At 43.0% G+C, this 21,049-nt stretch overlaps 1 protein-coding gene across 1 annotated transcript in view; it reads left to right on the top strand.

Annotated features, from left to right (window-relative positions):
* Positions 1 to 21,049, top strand: part of LOC139386960 (family with sequence similarity 49 member Ba) — a 54,311-nt gene that overhangs the window by 17,449 nt on the left and 15,813 nt on the right. The window contains exons 3-5 of the mRNA XM_071132871.1: positions 953 to 1,074; positions 1,801 to 1,906; positions 7,624 to 7,760. Coding sequence (XP_070988972.1) covers positions 953 to 1,074; positions 1,801 to 1,906; positions 7,624 to 7,760 — 365 coding nt within the window. The remainder of the gene's footprint in view (positions 1 to 952; positions 1,075 to 1,800; positions 1,907 to 7,623; positions 7,761 to 21,049) is intronic.

The raw sequence follows: 21,049 nt of genomic DNA on the forward strand, positions 1-21,049 counted from the left end.
TAATTTGATATTTTTGGAAAAAGCTCTCTGTTTTTCTTTCTTTAGATATCGGGGAGTAGGGTGAGGGAGTAGCCATGCCCGTTGGGGTGATGGGACGAGCTTGGGTGGGAAATCATACACACTATTTATAATGTACAGACATAATATCTCCACTTAATGTACTGTATAATGGATTAGTACATAGTTTATTCATTATTTAGTAATCATTACTCAATTTTTAAGATGTTAATATCCTTATAAACCATTTACTAATCATTAGTTAAGTCTTTGCATGACCTCATCTAGTGTGGGCTATTTATACTTTATAAATACTTTATAAATGTTTTGAATGACCAGTGTAATTTCTCACAAAAAGATGGGCTTGCCATTGGTAGACATTCCGAGACTACCTGATGCTCCTTAAGGTCTCAAAATAAATCCTTAAGGATCATCAGGTACTGCTGGAATGTCTACAAATGGCATGTCCATCGTTTTGTAAGAAATTACACTGGGCACTCAATACATTTATAAGGTATTCATAAATAGCCCACAATTTAGATGAGGTCACGCAAAAATACTAAACTAATGATTAGTGAATGGTTTATAAGAACCTATATTAAACATCTTATAAATGGAATCATTATTAAACACTATAAAAAAGTTGTTTATAAATGTGTGAATACCTAGGTTACTAACTTTACAAATTTGGGAGTAATTATTACTAAATGATGAATAAACTATCTACTAATCCATTATAAATGCTTTATTACATGATGTTATTATTAAGTGCTACCCTGCACTATTTTTGTCTGTTTTGCATGTAGAGATAATTAACAACTAAAAAGGAATCACACCAAAAAATGCCCAATGCTCTCACTGATGCACAGATGAATACTGGTACTCTGCGCCACTTTGCTTCAACATACTATAAAAGTTTCAATGTTTGCTCTGAATTGCTTCCTGACCTACTCAGATGCCCAGCCTACAGAGGCAGAGAGGGCAGTATGGGAGCAGGTGAACGAGGTACTGATGGAGGCTCTGGCTATCCTAGATGACCTGCAGTCCTACAACGGAGCAGGAGAAGAGATACGACAGGTGGGTTAAGTTAATAAACACCAGAGTTTGGTTAAATTTCCTCAATCTTAGCAAATTTTCTGGAAAAAATACTGGAAAATTTTAGCATTCTAGTGCAGAGGTATTCAACCTGAGGTCTGCGGCCCCGAGGTACAGCAGTTAGTAGGCAATATTCTTTTAAAAAACATTTTAAAAACATTTTATGAATGTACCTTCATTTTATGTACCTTCAGTATTCATATTTTTTAAGATGTGAACTTTATTTCTCAATTTCTAATATTGAGCAAATTACACTCATTGGATTATCTGCCAGGCTTTGAAAAAGCTCCCACGAGTACCTGTCGCGGCAAGTGCCGCTGGCAGCTGGTTAGCTTTCTTGACATGGACATTTTGCTAACATATGATGGGGGTCCCTGTGTCGCCGCTTTGCACAACATTTTAATACCACTGAATTAAATACAAAGGACATTTATAAATGTTATGCCAAACTCTATGGCTTTCATAACCAGTAGCCAATTATGGCTTGATACAGGCTACTGTTCATGGTTGCCATGGAAACAGGAGAGCCAGTTTGTCTTCAGCTACTGATCACTTTTTTTCTGTGCAAATGTTCTGAATTCTTCTTACAAATGTTTTTTTGTTTGTTGTTGTTGTTGTTCAAACCGTCTCATTGTGTGTAAAGGGGGTCCATTGAGGAGTTTCATCTGACATTTTAATCCTCTCACTCACTCATTCACTCTCATCCAGGCGATACAGAATCCAAGTGAGGACCAGGTACAGGAGCGAGCCTGGGCTGCTGTGGTCCCACTGGTCGGGAAACTAAAGAAGTTCTATGAGTTCTCTCTGAGGTTGGGTAAGTATGCCTTGACAACCCTGAATGCTGTGATCAGGCGCCATATCCACAAAGCGGTCATAAGTGCTGAGAATAGAGACATTTTACTCCTACTTTTATGGGTAAAAATAAAAGCTTTGCATGAAGCCTCTTTAGTCATAATAGCCACACCTAGTCGACAGATATTTAGGACACTTCATGAGCTGTTCTAACCAGTTACATGCAACAGTAGGCTATCCATTGCGACTTAATTTACATGATGACCACTAGGCTAATACATAATCATCTTTTTATTTTGATTATTTGATCAACCTACATGTTATTTCAAGTTATTCCTTTGGAGCACAACATCACGTTGTTAAAATATATGCCTTAATTGGGCATGCCTATAAGTTGGGCAATTGACAGCATCTAGGGTAGGGATGGGTAACTCTGTCCCCCCTTTTAACACCCTTGGATCAACTTCCAAATTATTATTATTTTTGGTGGGGGACTCAGTTGGGGTCTCAACTTACTGTTGTGAGTTAGGATAGTATATAGAATACACAAGGTGCACATCAGCACTCTAGTTACAGTGCCTTGCAAAAGTATTCATACAAAGTGGGATTCAAATGGGTTTAATTGTAATTTTTTGGTCAACCATGCACACAAAATACTCTGTAATATTCAAAGTAGAAGTAGAATTATATATATATTTTCAAGATTAATATAAATGATAACTAAAATATAGTCTTTGCATAAGTATTCATCCCCTTTGTTTAGGCAAGCCTAAATTATTTCAGGACAAAAATGTGGCATATCAAATCACATAATAATTTATATGAACTCACTCAGTGTGAAATAATAGGGGTTGACATGATTTTTGAATGACTAACCATTTATCTGTCCCCCATACATACAACATCTGTCAAGTATTGAATTTAAAGCACAGAGTCAACATCAAAGACCAGAGAGCTTTTCAAAAGCATCAAAGAAGGGCAGTGATTGGTAGATGTGTAACAATAAACAATCAGACATTGAATATCTCTTTAACTATGGTCATGTTAATAATTATTATGTGGATGATGTATTAAACCACCCAGACACATCAAAGACACAGTCATCCTTCTGAACTGAGCTGCAGGACAGGAATGAAACTGCTTAGGGATGTTACCATGAGGCCATTAGTGATTTTAAAACAGCTACAGAGTTCAATGGCTGTGATGGGAGAACACTGAGGATGGATCAACAACATTGTAGTGATTCCATTTGTGCTACACAGTTCTCAACACACACACACACACACACACACACACAGCACAGCACAGAGGGGCCCAGCTCAAGAGCTCCATCAGCAGCAGATTTAAATTTAGAATGAAAAATGAATGTGCTTATGCAACAAATGTTAGTGCATCATATCATATTGAACCGCATCGATTCGTTCCTCTAATAAATCCGAATCGCACCGAATAATTTCAAACTAAAACGTATAATTTATGTATTGTATCGGAGCCCATGTACAGTCCCTTCAGAAAGTATTCACGCCCCTTGACTTTTTGCCCTGAATACAAAGTGTTATGTTTGGGGAAAATCCATTTTTTTTTCTAGCAATGATCAACAACCACAGAGCTTGAAGAATTGTTGCACAAATGCGCAAATGTTGCACAATCCACATGTGGAAAGCTGCTAGAGACTTACCCAGAAAGATTCACAGCTGTAATCGCTGCCAAACATACTTCTACAAAGTATTGACTCAGGGGTGTGAATAATTATGTTAATGAGATATTTTGGGGATTTCATTTTCAATAAATTAGCAAAACTGTACAAAAACATGTTTATGGGGTATTGTGTGTAAATGGGTGAGAAAAAAAGTGTTTAAAGTTGAGTCTTTATGCGTGACTGAAAGATGACATTGTTATAATAATAATATGATGTATTATGTATATACAGTGCCTTGCGAAAGTATTCGGCCCCCTTGAACTTTGCGACCTTTTGCCACATTTCAGGCTTCAAACATAAAGATATAAAACTGTATTTTTTTGTGAAGAATCAACAACAAGTGGGACACAATCATGAAGTGGAACGACATTTATTGGATATTTCAAACTTTTTTAACAAATCAAAAACTGAAAAATTGGGCGTGCAAAATTATTCAGCCCCCTTAAGTTAATACTTTGTAGCGCCACCTTTTGCTGCGATTAGAGCTGTAAGTCGCTTGGGGTATGTCTCTATCAGTTTTGCACATCTAGAGACTGAAATGTTTTCCCATTCCTCCTTGCAAAGCAGCTCGAGCTCAGTGAGGTTGGATGGAGAGCATTTGTGAACAGCAGTTTTCAGTTCTTTCCACAGATTCTCAATTGGATTCAGGTCTGGATTTTGACTTGGCCATTCTAACACCTGGATATGTTTATTTTTGAACCATTCCATTGTAGATTTTGCTTTATGTTTTGGATCATTGTCTTGTTGGAAGACAAATCTCAGTCCCAGTCTCAGGTCTTTTGCAGACTCCATCAGGTTTTCTTCCAGAATGGTCCTGTATTTGGCTCCATCCATCTTCCCATCAATTTTAACCATCTTCCCTGTCCCTGCTGAAGAAAAGCAGGCCCAAACCATGATGCTGCCACCACCATGTTTGACAGTGGGGATGGTGTGTTCAGCTGTGTTGCTTTTACGCCAAACATAACGTTTTGCATTGTTGCCAAAAACTTCAATTTTGGTTTCATCTGACCAGAGCACCTTCTTCCACATGTTTGGTGTGTCTCCCAGGTGGCTTGTGGCAAACTTTAAACAAGACTTTTTATGAATATCTTTAAGAAATGGCTTTCTTCTTGCCACTCTTCCATAAAGGCCAGATTTGTGCAATATACGACTGATTGTTGTCTTATGGACAGAGTCTCCCACCTCAGCTGTAGATCTCTGCAGTTCATCCAGAGTGATCATGGGCCTCCTGGCTGCATCTATGATCAGTCTTCTCCTTGTATTAGCTGAAAGTTTAGAGGGACGGCCAGGTCTTGGTAGATTTGCAGTGGTCTGATACTCCTTCCATTTCAATATTATCGCTTGCACAGTGCTCCTTGGGATGGTTAAAGCTTGGGAAATCTTTTTGTATCCAAATCCGGCTTTAAACTTCTTCACAACAGTATCTCGGACCTGCCTGGTGTGTTCCTTGTTCTTCATGATGCTCTCTGCGCTTTTAACGGACCTCTGAGACTATCACAGTGCAGTTGCATTTATACGGAGACTTGATTACACACAGGTGGATTGTATTTATCATCATTAGTCATTTAGGTCAACATTGGATCATTCAGAGATCCTTACTGAACTTCCGGAGAGAGTTTGCTGCACTGAAAGTAAAGGGGCTGAATAATTTTGCACGCCCAATTTTTCAGTTTTTGATTTGTTAAAAAAGTTTGAAATATCCAATAAATGTCGTTCCACTTCATGATTGTGTCCCACTTGTTGTTGATTCTTCACAAACAAATACAGTTTTATATCTTTATGTTTGAAGCCTGAAATGTGGCAAAAGGTCGCAAAGTTCAAGGGGGCCGAATACTTTCGCAAGGCACTGTATAATGTAATACAAAAGATACATTTTCATTATATAAATAATATGTATACAGTACCAGTCAAAAGTTTGGGGACACCTACTCATTCCAGTGTTTTAATTTATTTGTACTATTTTCTACATTGTAGAATAATAGTGAAGACATCAAAACTATGAAATAACACTGTGTCTCACCATCCATCTGATGGTCAGTCTAGAGGGAGGGCTGTTTCTCACCATCCATCTGATGGTCAGTCTAGAGGGAGGGCTGTTTCTCACCATCCATCTGATGGTCAGTCTAGAGGGAGGGCTGTTTCTCACCATCCATCTGATGGTCAGTCTAGAGGGAGGGCTGTTTCTCACCATCCAGCTGATGGTCAGTCTAGAGGGAGGGCTGTTTCTCACCATCCAGGTGATGGTCAGTCTAGAGGGAGGGCTGTTTCTCACCATCCATCTGATGGTCAGTCTAGAGGGAGGGCTGTTTCTCACCATCCATCTGATGGTCAGTCTAAAGGGAGGGCTGTTTCTCACCATCCATCTGATGGTCAGTCTAGAGGGAGGGCTGTTTCTCACCATCCATCTGATGGTCAGTTCAGATCAGATGAGGCCACTGAGTCAATGGGTTTACCTTGTACTGTCCATTGTTGCATACTGTGACGGCAAATGGCTTCTTTTGAATAAGAGTAACAACCATATTGTGACGGCCCTGAATTTTTCTGAACCGTCTCAGTGCTTCTCCTTCCAATAGGGGCTTCCCCTTCAATTCCCAATTAAATATTCAATTAAATAATCAATCCGCTAACAGATGTCCAGCGGAGAAAGGCCACGAAGAACAGAGAGGTGTAGTCCACGGACGCAAAGAGTGGATCCGGTCCTGGGTAAACTCTATTAGGCTACAAAACAAACGGAATAGAGAAGCTTCGGAACTGAGGGATGAACACATCCTCATTCACGTCTCCATCACAACCCCCCTTTTGTGCAGCTGATGCTGGCTATTTAATTGGGAATTAAAGGGAAAGTGCCATATTGGAAGGAGAAGCACTATTTAATTGGGAATTGAAGGGGAAGTGCCCTATTGGAAGGAGAAGCACTATTTAATTTGGATTTGAAGGGGAAGCGCCCTATTGGAAGGAGAAGCACTATTTAATTGGGATTTGAAGGGGAAGCACCCTATTGGAAGGAGAAGCACTGAGACGGTTCAGAAAAATTCAGGGCCGTCACAATACGGTTGTTACTCTTATTCAAAAGAAGCCATTTGCTTCCTACATCAAAATGAGCTTGATAAGGTCATTGAGTCAAATAAGCAAATTATTGACAGCTTGGTAAAGGCAGTACCGCCCATTGTAGGGAGCACATTTACGTCATTCCTCAAAGACCAATATTATAGTCTAGCTAGCAGCTAGGATCAAGTCTTTTCTATTTCCCATTATTATTTTATAGGGACAAGGAAATATTGTCAGAATCTTCTGCAGCATTTTGAAAGGGATTGAGTCAATTCCATTGTAATTCTGAGAATAATGGTCAATGGTGGTCAATGGTAATTATGTTGAATTGCAGTTAATTCCCATGAAGTTGAACTGCCTACTTATTGCCTACAATGTTTGACAACTTTCACTGACAGTATAATTTGCACTATCCTGCCCTCTCTAGCTTTACCGCTCTATTTCATTTCTCCTCCATCCTTCCATTCTCCTTTACTGTAGCTCCATCTGTCCTTCTCATATTTATCATTTCCTGTTACACTACTCCATATCCTAGTTTTACTTTCGCCTATCCCTCTATCCATTTCTGCATCTCACTCTCCCTCCATCTCTAATCCACCTCTCCAAGTTCTCATTTAACTTGCATCTTCCCCTCTTTTTACCCCTCCTTGGCTATGTCCCTCCATCTTTTCCTCCACCTCCTCTGTCCATCTATCCTGATCGCATTCATCCCATCTGGCCTGCATATGCTCATTCTAATCCCTCCATGTCTTTTCTCTATCTCCCACTTTCCCCTCTCTTTCACCTGGTCTCCCTCCCTCTCTACCCTCTATTTTCCTCTCTCCCCCTGTATATCTATCCATTATATCCCCTATTTTCTTCCCTTACTTTCTCTCTCTCTCTCCCTCCCTTTCACCATTCACCCCCCCCCCGTTATCTCTTTCTCCATTCATTCCCTTTCTCCCTTCTTTCTCTCACTTCCCCTATTCCATCCCCCCATCTCTTTGATACAGAGGGGTCATTGCATGGTCTCCTGAAGGCTCTGACGAGCGCTCGCTGCAGTCCCACCCAGCATCTGGAGCAGGAGCAGGCATTGGCTCGACAGTTTGCAGAGATCCTGCATTTCACCCTGCGCTTTGATGAGCTCAAGGTACTTCTATCCCCTCCAATGAGCAAGATATACAGAGTGCTTCTTCCTTCTTTGCTTTGAAATAATCTCCTTATCATTTATCTTAAATGTACACAATAATAAAATGCTTTTTCTTACACTCCAAAAAGCTTTAAATTATGAGAGTAAATGAAGGTGAAGGTTTGTATCAGAATGCTCACCACATATCAATTATCACACTGGAGGTGAGAAGTGATTGTGGCAATTTGTAGCCTTTTACCTTCCCCAGGATACTCCTCCCTGTAACAACATCCAATGCCGCCACAACTCTTAACAAATGTATGGATATCTGACTTTTTTGTTTTGAAATGTACAGATTTGTGTTAGTTTGGTCAGTCTAAGTAGTACCTGGTGAATACACACAGGTAACAGGATGCATTGCCCTCCACCTACCCTGTTCACTGATAAGCAATAGCTTGACCCCTAGACCTATTTGCAATTTAGAAAAAGTAAAAATATGCACAACCCCAACCAAAAGCAAAGCACCTTTAATGTTAGCCAGCAGATTCCAACCTTACCTTTACCTTTACACCGAGCTGCTAGTTTATCCTGAAAATTGTTATTTTTTTGTCCACATGCTAGCTAGCAGTAGCCAATGCCGCCATTGTGGAATGGCAGTGTCAGCCAATCAGCTTCTTTGTTGTTCAACGTGACATACCATTTTATTAAATCTGCTGGTTATTTTAAAGGGGCAATAAGCAGTTGCTACAGCCATTTTTTTAAAACTTAGAAATGAATATTACCCACTGATCCTTGAAGAATATAACTTATTTGTTTATAAACAAAGGAAATGTAAACAAACATCATATAGCCTCAAAACATGGTTAAAACTATAATTGTGATATCATGGATGTTCAGTCCCTGCATCCATGGCTGCGCTAATGAGTTTGAGAGTGGTTACATTTCTCTAGCCCCATCCCCTAGCTTTTTACCGAACCAGGGGTGGGGAGGCCGCTTTGTTATTGTTTCTACTGCTGATTGCCACTTTGAAGCATCATATTAAAGCTTTGATAAAGCAGCAATAGATCAGCAACAGCAATCATAAACCAACTCAATATTGATGCAATGGGTTTTTTTGTACTGGAAATATCCAGTAATCAAATCAGGTCAATAGTCTAAAGTTCAATGGTCAAAGACAGAAAGATATTCAGTTCAACCAAAAATCTCTTTCAATTCAAGATTCGCTAAAATAATTAAATTCAGTTCTTAAGAGTTGTTTCCCCAAAAATGGAAATACACAAAAAAGAGACTTTATTATCCAATGGGACATTATTATCCAATGGGAAGAGCAGGAGAGACATGCAATCTGATACGCTCTCTACTCCTTGGTGTTTAATCCTTGTGCTTATGTGTCCAGTAATTCCCCTTTTCCCGGCAAATAGCCCAGTGGAACAGGTTTTAACAGAACTATTTTAATTTAAACGTTTTTTTTAACAGTTCCCCTTTCTTCTTCTTCTATAATGTCATGGCGGTCCGCAAACTATCGTTTAAGAACTTGCCGCCACCTACTGTGCTGGAATGTACGATCAATCATGATCTGCTCAATTCTGTACCACCATGGTAATAAAACTCTAAACCAAATCAATCCTAACTTCTACCACACCCTCCTCCAAAAAACCCTCCCCAACCATAATACCCCATGAAACGTTATCTATATCATGCTGAAACACACTCTTAGGATTGTTTAGTATGTCAACAACCATTTCAACAGTAACATCTGTTACCCCCGATATCTCTTTTGCGGTCTCCACAATAACCTTCAACCTGGCAATTCTGCTTTCCACAACCTGAGTTGTATTGATAACCTTACCAATAAAAGCTATGAAGTCAATTTTATTCATTATAAAATTGTCCTTTGACAGCGTACATTTGACAGCGTACATTCATGAGCAGCCATAGTAGCTCCATCAGTCTGACAGTAGATCCACTTACCACAGGAGCAGCCATAGTAGCTTCATCAGTCTGACAGTAGATCCACTTACTACAGGAGCAGCCATAGTAGCTCCATCAGTCTGACAGTAGATCCACTCACTACAGGAGCAGCCATAGTAGCTCCATCAGTCTGACAGTAGATCCACTTACTACAGGAGCAGCTATAGTAGCTCCATCAGTCTGACAGTAGATCCACTTACTACACGAGCAGCTATAGTAGCTCCATCAGTCTGACAGTAGATCCACTTAATATAGGAGCAGCCATAGTAGCTCCATCAGTCTGACAGTAGATCCACTTTCTACAGGAGCAGGCATAGTAGCTCCATCAGTCTGACAGTAGATCCACGCACTACAGGAGCAGCCATAGTAGCTCAATCAGTCTGACAGTAGATCCACTCACTACAGGAGCAGTCATAGTAGCTCCATCAGTCTGACAGTAGATCCACTTACTACATGAGCAGCCATAGTAGCTCCATCAGTCTGACAGTAGATCCACTTACTACAGGAGCAGGCATAGTAGCTCCATCAGTCTGACAGTAGATCCACTCACTACAGGAGCAGCCATAGTAGCTCCATCAGTCTGACAGTAAATCCACTCACTACAGGAGCAGCCATAGTAGCTCCATCAGTCTGACAGTAGATCCACTTACTACAGGATCAGCCATAGGAGCTCCATCAGTCTGACATTAGATCCACTTACTACAGGAGCAGCCATAGTAGCTCCATCAGTCTGACAGTAGAGCCACTTAATACAGGAGCAGCCATAGTAACGCCATCAGTCTGACGGTAGATCCACTTACTACAGTAGCAGCCATAGTAGCTCTATCAGTCTAACAGTAGATCAACTCACTACAGGAGCAGCCATAGTAGCTCCATCAGTCTGACAGTAGATCCACTTACTACAGGAGCAGCCATAGTAGCTCCATCAGTCTGACAGTAGATCCACTTACTACAGGAGTAGCCATAGTAGCTCCATCAGTCTGACAGTAGATCCACTTACTACAGGAGCAGCCATAGTAGGTCCATCAGTCTGACAATAGATCCACTTACTACAGGAGCAGCCATAGTTACTACAGGAGCAGCCATAGTTGCTCCATCAGTCTGACAGTAGAATCACTTACTACAGGAGCAGCCATAGTTGCTCCATCAGTCTGACAGTAGATCTACTTACTACAGAAGCAGGCGTAGTAGCTCCATCAGTCCATCAGTCTGACAGTAGATCCACTTACTACAGGAGCAGCCATAGTAGCTCCATCAGTCTGACAGTAGATCCACTTACTACGGGAGCAGCCATAGTAGCTCCATCAGTCCATCAGTCTGACAGTAGATCCACTTACTACAGGAGCAGCCATAGTAGCTCCATCAGTCTGACAGTAGATCCACTTAATACAGGAGCAGCCATAGTAGCTCCATCAGTCTGACAGTAGATCCACTTAATACAGGAGCAGCCATAGTAGCTCCATCAGTCTGTCAGTAGATCCACTCACTACAGGAGCAGCCATAGTAGCTCCATCAGTCTGACAGTAGAGCCACTTAATACAGGAGCAGCCATAGTAACGCCATCAGTCTGACGGTAGATCCACTTACTACAGTAGCAGCCATAGTAGCTCTATCAGTCTAACAGTAGATCAACTCACTACAGGAGCAGCCATAGTAGCTTCATCAGTCTGACAGTAGATCCACTTACCACAGGAGCAGCCATAGTAGCTCCATCAGTCTGACAGTAGATTCACTTACTACGGGAGCAGCCATAGTAGCTCCATCAGTCTGACAGTAGATCCACTTACTACAGGAGCAGCCATAGTAGCTCCATCAGTCTGACAGTAGATCCACTTACTACAGGAGTAGCCATAGTAGCTCCATCAGTCTGACAGTAGATCCACTTACTACAGGAGCAGCCATAGTAGGTCCATCAGTCTGACAGTAGATTCACTTACTACGGGAGCAGCCATAGTAGCTCCATCAGTCTGACAGTAGATCCACTTACTACGGGAGCAGCCATAGTAGCTCCATCAGTCCATCAGTCTGACAGTAGATCCACTTACTACAGGAGCAGCCATAGTAGCTCCATCAGTCTGACAGTAGATCCACTTAATACAGGAGCAGCCATAGTAGCTCCATCAGTCTGACAGTAGATCCACTTACTACAGGAGCAGCCATAGTAGCTCCATCAGTCTGTCAGTAGATCCACTCACTACAGGAGCAGCCATAGTAGCTCCATCAGTCTGACAATAGATCCACTCACTACAGGAGCAGCCGTAGTAGCTCCATCAGTCTGACAGTAGATCCACTTACTACAGGAGCAGCCATAGTAGCTCCATCAGTCTGACAGTAGATCCACTTACCACAGGAGCAGCCATAGTAGCTCCATCAGTCTGACAGTAGATCCACTTACTATTGGAGTAGTCATAGTTGCTCCATCAGTCTGACAATATATCCACTTACTACAGGAGCAGCCATAGTAGCTCCATCAGTCTGACAGTAGATCCACTTACTACAGGAGCAGCCATAGTAGCTCCATCAGTCTGACAGTAGATCCACTTACTACAGGAGCAGCCATAGTAGGTCCATCAGTCTGACAATAGATCCACTTACTACAGGAGCAGCCATAGTAGCTCCATCAGTCTGACAGTAGATCTACTTACTACAGGAGCAGCCATAGTAGCTCCATCAGTCTGACAGTAGATCTACTTACTACAGAAGCAGGCATAGTAGCTCCATCAGTCCATCAGTCTGACAGTAGATCCACTTACTACAGGAGCAGCCATAGTAGCTCCATCAGTCTGACAGTAGATCCACTTACTACAGTAGCAGCCATAGTAGCTCTATCAGTCTAACAGTAGATCAACTCACTACAGGAGCAGCCATAGTAGCTCCATCAGTCTGACAGTAGATCCACTTACCACAGGAGCAGCCATAGTAGCTCCATCAGTCTGACAGTAGATTCACTTACTACGGGAGCAGCCATAGTAGCTCCATCAGTCTGACAGTAGATCCACTTACTACAGGAGCAGCCATAGTAGCTCCATCAGTCTGACAGTAGATCCACTTACTACGGGAGCAGCCATAGTAGCTCCATCAGTCTGACAGTAGATCCACTTACTACAGGAGCAGCCATAGTAGGTCCATCAGTCTGACAATAGATCCACTTACTACAGGATCAGCCATAGTTGCTCCATCAGTCTGACAGTAGATCCACTTACTACAGGAGCAGCCATAGATGCTCCATCAGTCTGACAATAGATCCACTTACTACAGGAGCAGCCATAGTAGCTCCATCAGTCTGACAGTAGATCCACTTACTACAGGAGCAGCCATAGTAGCTCCATCAGTCTGACAGTAGATCCACTTACTACGGGAGCAGCCATAGTAGCTCCATCAGTCCATCAGTCTGACAGTAGATCCACTTACTACAGGAGCAGCCATAGTAGCTCCATCAGTCTGACAGTAGATCCACTTAATACAGGAGCAGCCATAGTAGCTCCATCAGTCTGACAGTAGATCCACTTACTACAGGAGCAGCCATAGTAGCTCTATCAGTCTAACAGTAGATCCACTCACTACAGGAGCAGCCATAGTAGCTCCATCAGTCTGTCAGTAGATCCACTCACTACAGGAGCAGCCATAGTAGCTCCATCAGTCTGACAATAGATCCACTCACTACAGGAGCAGCCGTAGTAGCTCCATCAGTCTGACAGTAGATCCACTCACTACAGGAGCAGCCATAGTAGCTCCATCAGTCTGACAGTAGATCCACTTACTACAGGAGAAGCCATATTTGCTCCATCAGTCTGACAGTAGATCCACTTACCACAGGAGCAGCCATAGTAGCTCCATCAGTCTGACAGTAGATCCACTTACTATAGGAGCAGCCATAGTAGCTCCATCGGTCTGACAGTAGATCCACCTACTACATGAGCAGCCGTAGTAGCTCCATCAGTCTGACAGTAGATCCACTCACTACAGGAGCAGCCATAGTAGCTCCATCAGTCTGACAGTAGATCCACTTACTACAGGAGCAGCCATATTTGCTCCATCAGTCTGACAGTAGATCCACTTACTATAGGAGTAGTCATAGTTGCTCCATCAGTCTGACAATATATCCACTTACTACAGGAGCAGCCATAGTAGCTCCATCAGTCTGACAGTAGATCCCCTTACTACAGGAGCAGCCATAGTAGCTCCATCAGTCTGACAGTAGATCCACTTACTACAGGAGCTGCCATAGTAGGTCCATCAGTCTGACAATAGATCCACTTACTACAGGAGGAGCCATAGTAGCTCCATCAGTCTGACAGTAGATCTACTTATTACAGGAGCAGCCATAGTAGCTCCATCAGTCTGACAGTAGATCCACTTACTACAGGAGCAGCCATAGTAGCTCCATCAGTCTGACAGTAGATCTACTTACTACAGAAGCAGGCATAGTAGCTCCATCAGTCCATCAGTCTGACAGTAGATCCACTCACTACAGGAGCAGCCATAGTAGCTCCATCAGTCTGACAGTAGATCCACTTACTACGGGAGCAGCCATAGTAGCTACATCAGTCCATCAGTCTGACAGTAGATCCACTTACTACAGGAGCAGCCATAGTAGCTCCATCAGTCTGACAGTAGATCCACTTAATACAGGAGCAGCCATAGTAGCTCCATCAGTCTGACAGTAGATCCACTTACTACAGGAGCAGCCATAGTAGCTCCATCAGTCTGACAGTAGATCCACTTACTGCAGGAGTAGTCATAGTTGCTCCATCAGTCTGACAGTAGATCCACTCACTACAGGAGCAGCCATAGTAGCTCCATCAGTCTGTCAGTAGATCCACTCAATACAGGAGCAGCCATAGTAGCTCCATCAGTCTGACAGTAGATCCACTTACTACAGGAGCAGCCATATTTGCTCCATCAGTCTGACAGTAGATCCACTTACCACAGGAGCAGCCATAGTAGCTCCATCAGTCTGACAGTAGATCCACTTACTATAGGAGCAGCCATAGTAGCTCCATCGGTCTGACAGTAGATCCACCTACTACATGAGCAGCCGTAGTAGCTCCATCAGTCTGACAGTAGATCCACTCACTACAGGAGCAGCCATAGTAGCTCCATCAGTCTGACAGTAGATCCACTTACTACAGGAGCAGCCATATTTGCTCCATCAGTCTGACAGTAGATCCACTTACCACAGGAGCAGCCATAGTAGCTCCATCAGTCTGACAGTAGATCCACTTACTACGGGAGCAGCCATAGTAGCTCCATCAGTCTGACAGTAGATCCACCTACTACAGGAGCAGCCATAGTAGCTCCATCAGTCTGACAGTAGATCCACTTACTGCAGGAGTAGTCATAGTTGCTCCATCAGTCTGACAATATATCCACTTACTACAGGAGCAGCCATAGTAGCTCCATCAGTCTGACAGTAGATCCACTTACTACAGGAGCAGCCATAGTAGCTCCATCAGTCTGACAGTAGATCCACTTACTACAGGAGCAGCCATAGTAGGTCCATCAGTCTGACAGTAGATCCACTTACTACAGGAGCAGCCATAGTAGCTCCATCAGTCTGACAGTAGATCCACTTACTACAGGAGCAGCCATAGTAGGTCCATCAGTCTGACAATATATCCACTTACTACAGGAGCAGCCATAGTAGCTCCATCAGTCTGACAGTAGATCTACTTACTACAGGAGCAGCCATAGTAGCTCCATCAGTCTGACAGTAGATTCACTTACTACGGGAGCAGCCATAGTAGCTCCATCAGTCTGACAGTAGATCCACTTACTACAGGAGCAGCCATAGTAGCTCCATCAGTCTGACAGTAGATCCACTTACTACGGGAGCAGCCATAGTAGCTCCATCAGTCTGACAGTAGATCCACTTACTACAGGAGCAGCCATAGTAGGTCCATCAGTCTGACAATAGATCCACTTACTACAGGATCAGCCATAGTTGCTCCATCAGTCTGACAGTAGATCCACTTACTACAGGAGCAGCCATAGATGCTCCATCAGTCTGACAATAGATCCACTTACTACAGGAGCAGCCATAGTAGCTCCATCAGTCTGACAGTAGATCCACTTACTACAGGATCAGCCATAGTTGCTCCATCAGTCTGACAGTAGATCCACTTACTACAGGAGCAGCCATAGATGCTCCATCAGTCTGACAATAGATCCACTTACTACAGGAGCAGCCATAGTAGCTCCATCAGTCTGACAGTAGATCCACTTACTACGGGAGCAGCCATAGTAGCTCCATCAGTCCATCAGTCTGACAGTAGATCCACTTACTACAGGAGCAGCCATAGTAGCTCCATCAGTCTGACAGTAGATCCACTTAATACAGGAGCAGCCATAGTAGCTCCATCAGTCTGTCAGTAGATCCACTCACTACAGGAGCAGCCATAGTAGCTCCATCAGTCTGACAATAGATCCACTCACTACAGGAGCAGCCCTAGTAGCTCCATCAGTCTGACAGTAGATCCACTCACTACAGGAGCAGCCATAGTAGCTCCATCAGTCTGACAGTAGATCCACTTACTACAGGAGCAGCCATATTTGCTCCATCAGTCTGACAGTAGATCCACTTACCACAGGAGCAGCCATAGTAGCTCCATCAGTCTGACAGTAGATCCACTTACTATAGGAGCAGCCATAGTAGCTCCATCGGTCTGACAGTAGATCCACCTACTACATGAGCAGCCGTAGTAGCTCCATCAGGCTGACAGTAGATCCACTTACTACAGGAGCAGCCATATTTGCTCCATCAGTCTGACAGTAGATCCACTTACTACAGGAGCAGCCATAGTAGGTCCATCAGTCTGACAGTAGATCCACTTACTACAGGAGGAGCCATAGTAGCTCCATCAGTCTGACAGTACATCTACTTACTACAGGAGCAGCCATAGTAGCTCCATCAGTCTGACAGTAGATCTACTTACTACAGAAGCAGGCATAGTAGCTCCATCAGTCCATCAGTCTGACAGTAGATCCACTTACTACAGGAGCAGCCATAGTAGCTCCATCAGTCTGACAGTAGATCCACTTACTACGGGAGCAGCCATAGTAGCTCCATCAGTCCATCAGTCTGACAGTAGATCCACTTACTACAGGAGCAGCCATAGTAGCTCCATCAGTCTGACAGTAGATCCACTTAATACAGGAGCAGCCATAGTAGCTCCATCAGTCTGACAGTAGATCCACTTACTATGGCAGCAGCCATAGTAGCTCCATCAGTCTGACAGTAGATCTACCTACTACAGGAGCAGCCATAGTAGCTCCATCAGTCTGACAGTAGATCCACTTACTGCAGGAGTAGTCATAGTTGCTCCATCAGTCTGACAATATATCCACTTACTACAGGAGCAGCCATAGTAGCTCCATCAGTCTGACAGTAGATCCACTTACTACAGGAGCAGCCATAGTAGCTCCATCAGTCTGACAGTAGATCCATTTACTACAGGAGCAGCCATAGTAGGTCCATCAGTCTGACAATAGATCCACTTACTACAGGATCAGCCATAGTAGCTCCATCAGTCTGACAGTAGATCTACTTACTACAGGAGCAGCCATAGTAGCTCCATCAGTCTGACAGTAGATCCACTTACTACAGGAGCAGCCATAGTAGCTCCATCAGTCTGACAGTAGATCCACTCACTACAGGAGCAGCCATAGTAGCTCCATCAGTCTGACAGTAGATCCACTTAATACAGGAGCAGCCATAGTAGCTCCATCAGTCTGACAGTAGATCCACTTACTACAGGAGCAGCCATAGTAGCTCTATCAGTCTAACAGTAGATCCACTCACTACAGGAGCAGCCATAGTAGCTCCATCAGTCTGTCAGTAGATCCACTCACTACAGGAGCAGCCATAGTAGCTCCATCAGTCTGACAGTAGATCCACTTACTACAGGAGCAGCCATATTTGCTCCATCAGTCTGACAGTAGATCCACTTACCACAGGAGCAGCCATAGTAGCTCCATCAGTCTGACAGTAGATCCACTTACTATAGGAGCAGCCATAGTAGCTCCATCGGTCTGACAGTAGATCCACTCACTACAGGAGCAGCCATAGTAGCTCCATCAGTCTGACAGTAGATCCACTTACTACAGGAGCAGCCATATTTGCTCCATCAGTCTGACAGTAGATCCACTTACCACAGGAGCAGCCATAGTAGCTCCATCAGTCTGACAGTAGATCCACTTACTACGGGAGCAGCCATAGTAGCTCCATCAGTCTGACAGTAGATCCACCTACTACAGGAGCAGCCATAGTAGCTCCATCAGTCTGACAGTAGATCCACTTACTACAGGAGCAGCCATATTTGCTCCATCAGTCTGACAGTAGATCCACTTACCACAGGAGCAGCCATAGTAGCTCCATCAGTCTGACAGTAGATCCACTTACTACGGGAGCAGCCATAGTAGCTCCATCAGTCTGACAGTAGATCCACCTACTACAGGAGCAGCCATAGTAGCTCCATCAGTCTGACAGTAGATCCACTTACTACAGGAGCAGCCATAGTAGCTCCATCAGTCTGACAGTAGATCCACTTACTACAGGAGCAGCCATAGTAGGTCCATCAGTCTGACAATATATCCACTTACTACAGGAGCAGCCATAGTAGCTCCATCAGTCTGACAGTAGATCTACTTACTACAGGAGCAGCCATAGTAGCTCCATCAGTCTGACAGTAGATCCACTTACTACAGGAGCAGCCATAGTAGCTCCATCTGTCTGACAGTAGATCCACTCACTACAGGAGCAGCCATAGTAGCTCCATCACTCTGCCTAGTAGTTCCACCAATCTGTCTTACAGCCTCTGCGTATGATACATCATGATTGTTTCTATATCTCTGGGCCGTTCTTTACTCTCTCTGTACCTGGCATCCACCAAATGCTGCACTAAGTTCCCCCCCACAATTACAACAGTTAACCTTCACATTGCTTCCACAGTCACCGTAATCATGTTTTCATCCACACATCTTTTCTTTCCTTTCCACTGAGCAGCTACATGGCCCATTCTTTGGCATTTGAAACACCGCAATGGGGATGGGACAAATTCTCTGATTTTGAAACTAAGGAATCCTATCTGTACTTTTCCAGTCAATTCCTTCTAAAACCTCAGCAGCACTGATAAGCTTTCACTTCTTTGTCCCTCTTTCCTACTGATCAACCTTTTGGCCTCAATCACTCTGCCTCCCTTCACATTTTCTTTAATATCTAGTGGACATAGATATTGGGACCCCAGTGAAAACTCCTCTCAATCTAGCATAAGCACCAGGGACCTGCCTTTTAATCTTCTTCCCATCAAGTTTTTCAATTTTCAGCCTGGCTACCACACAATATACTAATATACCAATATACCACACAGCCTGGCTACCACACAATATTAACAACCTACCATTTCTAATGAACCAAGCTAATTTCACTTCACCTACCTCTTTCTCTATGGCAGTGGTTCCCAAACGTTTTATAGTCCCGTACCCCTTCAAAAATTCAACCTCCAGCTGCGTTCCCCCTTTATCACCAGGGTCAGCACACTCACAGATGTTGTTTTTTGCCATTCTTGTAAGCCTTCCACACATACACTTTACGATACATTTATTAAACATAAGATTGAGTGTGAGTTTTTGTCACAACCCGGCTTGTGGGAAGTGACAAAGAGCTCTTATAGGACCATGGCACAAATAATAATATAATAACCAATAATTTTGCTCTTTATTTAGCCATGTTACATATAAAACCGTATTTGTTCATAACAAATGGTGATTAACTCAAAACACAGGTTAATAAGAAGGGTGTGCTTGAAAGGATGCACATAACTCTGCAATGTTGGGTTGTATTGGAGACAGTCTCAGTCTTAAATAATTTTCCACACGCAGCCTGTGCCTGTATTTTGTTTAATGCTAGTGAGGGCCAAGAATCCACTCTCACATAGGTATGTGGTTTCAAAGGGCATCAGTGTCCTAACAGCGCGATTTGCCAAGGCAAGAAACTCTGGCAGTGGCTTCTGATTAAATTCAATTTTCACAGAAACGCTTGTTGCAATAGCGATTGCAAGAAGACAGTGAATGTTCAGTCATACTTTCCAGGTCTATACCCAAACAGTTTGAGTTACAGTTTTGACTTAAATCTACTTGAAAATCTATGGCAAGAAGTGAAAATGGTTGTCTAGCAATGATCAACATCCAATTTGATTGAGCTTTAAGAATACATTTTTTTTTAAATAATGTGCAAATATTGTAGAATCCATGTGTGCAAAGCTCTTATAGACTTACCGTGACAGACTCAACTGTAATTGCTGCCAAAGGTGATTCTAAGATGTATTGACTCAGGAGGTTGAATACTTATCTAATCAAGATATAGTCGTGTTTTATTTTTCATTAATATTTCTTCCACTTTGACATTACAGAGTATTTTGTGTAGATTGTTGACAAAAAAAATGACAATTGAATCCATTTTATTCCCTTTTTGTAACAACAAAATGTGTCAAAATTCAAGGGATGTGAATACTTTCTGAAGGTACTGTAGATTGACTCATCTCTACCAACCTCCCCATGTACCAGACTTCTGACTCAACTGCAATGCTATGGATATGAGAACCACCGTTCTGCCCTTCAGCTCAAGTTGCACTCTTTCTCTCTGTCTTTGATCTTTAGGATTATTCATGGGAAGAAAGGGGAATAGAGAGAGAGGGGAGAGGGTACTCCCTTGATTTTATACCCTCCACCTCTTTTAAATTTTATCTCTTTAAATGCTCATACCTGAGCTGACAAGGTAAAAATCTGTCATTCTGCCCTGAGCATGGCAGTTAACCCACTGTTCCCAAGGTGCCGAAGACGTGGGTATCGGTAAAGGCAGCCCACCACACCTCTCTGATTGAGGGGTTGGATTAAACGCGGAAGACACATTTCATAAGTAGGAAGCCGAAAGAGAAGAGATAGTTGAAAGAGTCAAGATAGTTGTCAAGTCTGAATCCTGGCTTAGAAAGGCCACCAACAATTCTGAGATTTCCATACTCAGCTACAAAATGTTCCGTCAAGATAGAACTGCCAAAGGGGGAGGAGTTGCAATCTACTGCAGAGAGAGCCTGCAAAGTTCAGTCATACTTTCCAGGTCTATACCCAAACAGTTTGAACTTCTAATTTGAAAAATGAACCTCTCCAGAAATAAGTCTCTCACTGTTGTTGCCTGCTATCGACCCCCCTCCGCTCCCAGCTGTGCCCTGGACACCATTTGTGAATTGATCGCCACCCATCTAGCTTCAGAGTTCGTTCTGTTAGGTGACCTAAACTGGGATATGCTTAACGCCCCGGCAGTCCTATAATCTAAGCTAGATGCC

This window comes from Oncorhynchus clarkii, chromosome 28 (genome assembly GCF_045791955.1).
Source record: "Oncorhynchus clarkii lewisi isolate Uvic-CL-2024 chromosome 28, UVic_Ocla_1.0, whole genome shotgun sequence".
In the NCBI taxonomy this organism is placed as follows: Eukaryota; Metazoa; Chordata; class Actinopteri; order Salmoniformes; family Salmonidae; genus Oncorhynchus; species Oncorhynchus clarkii.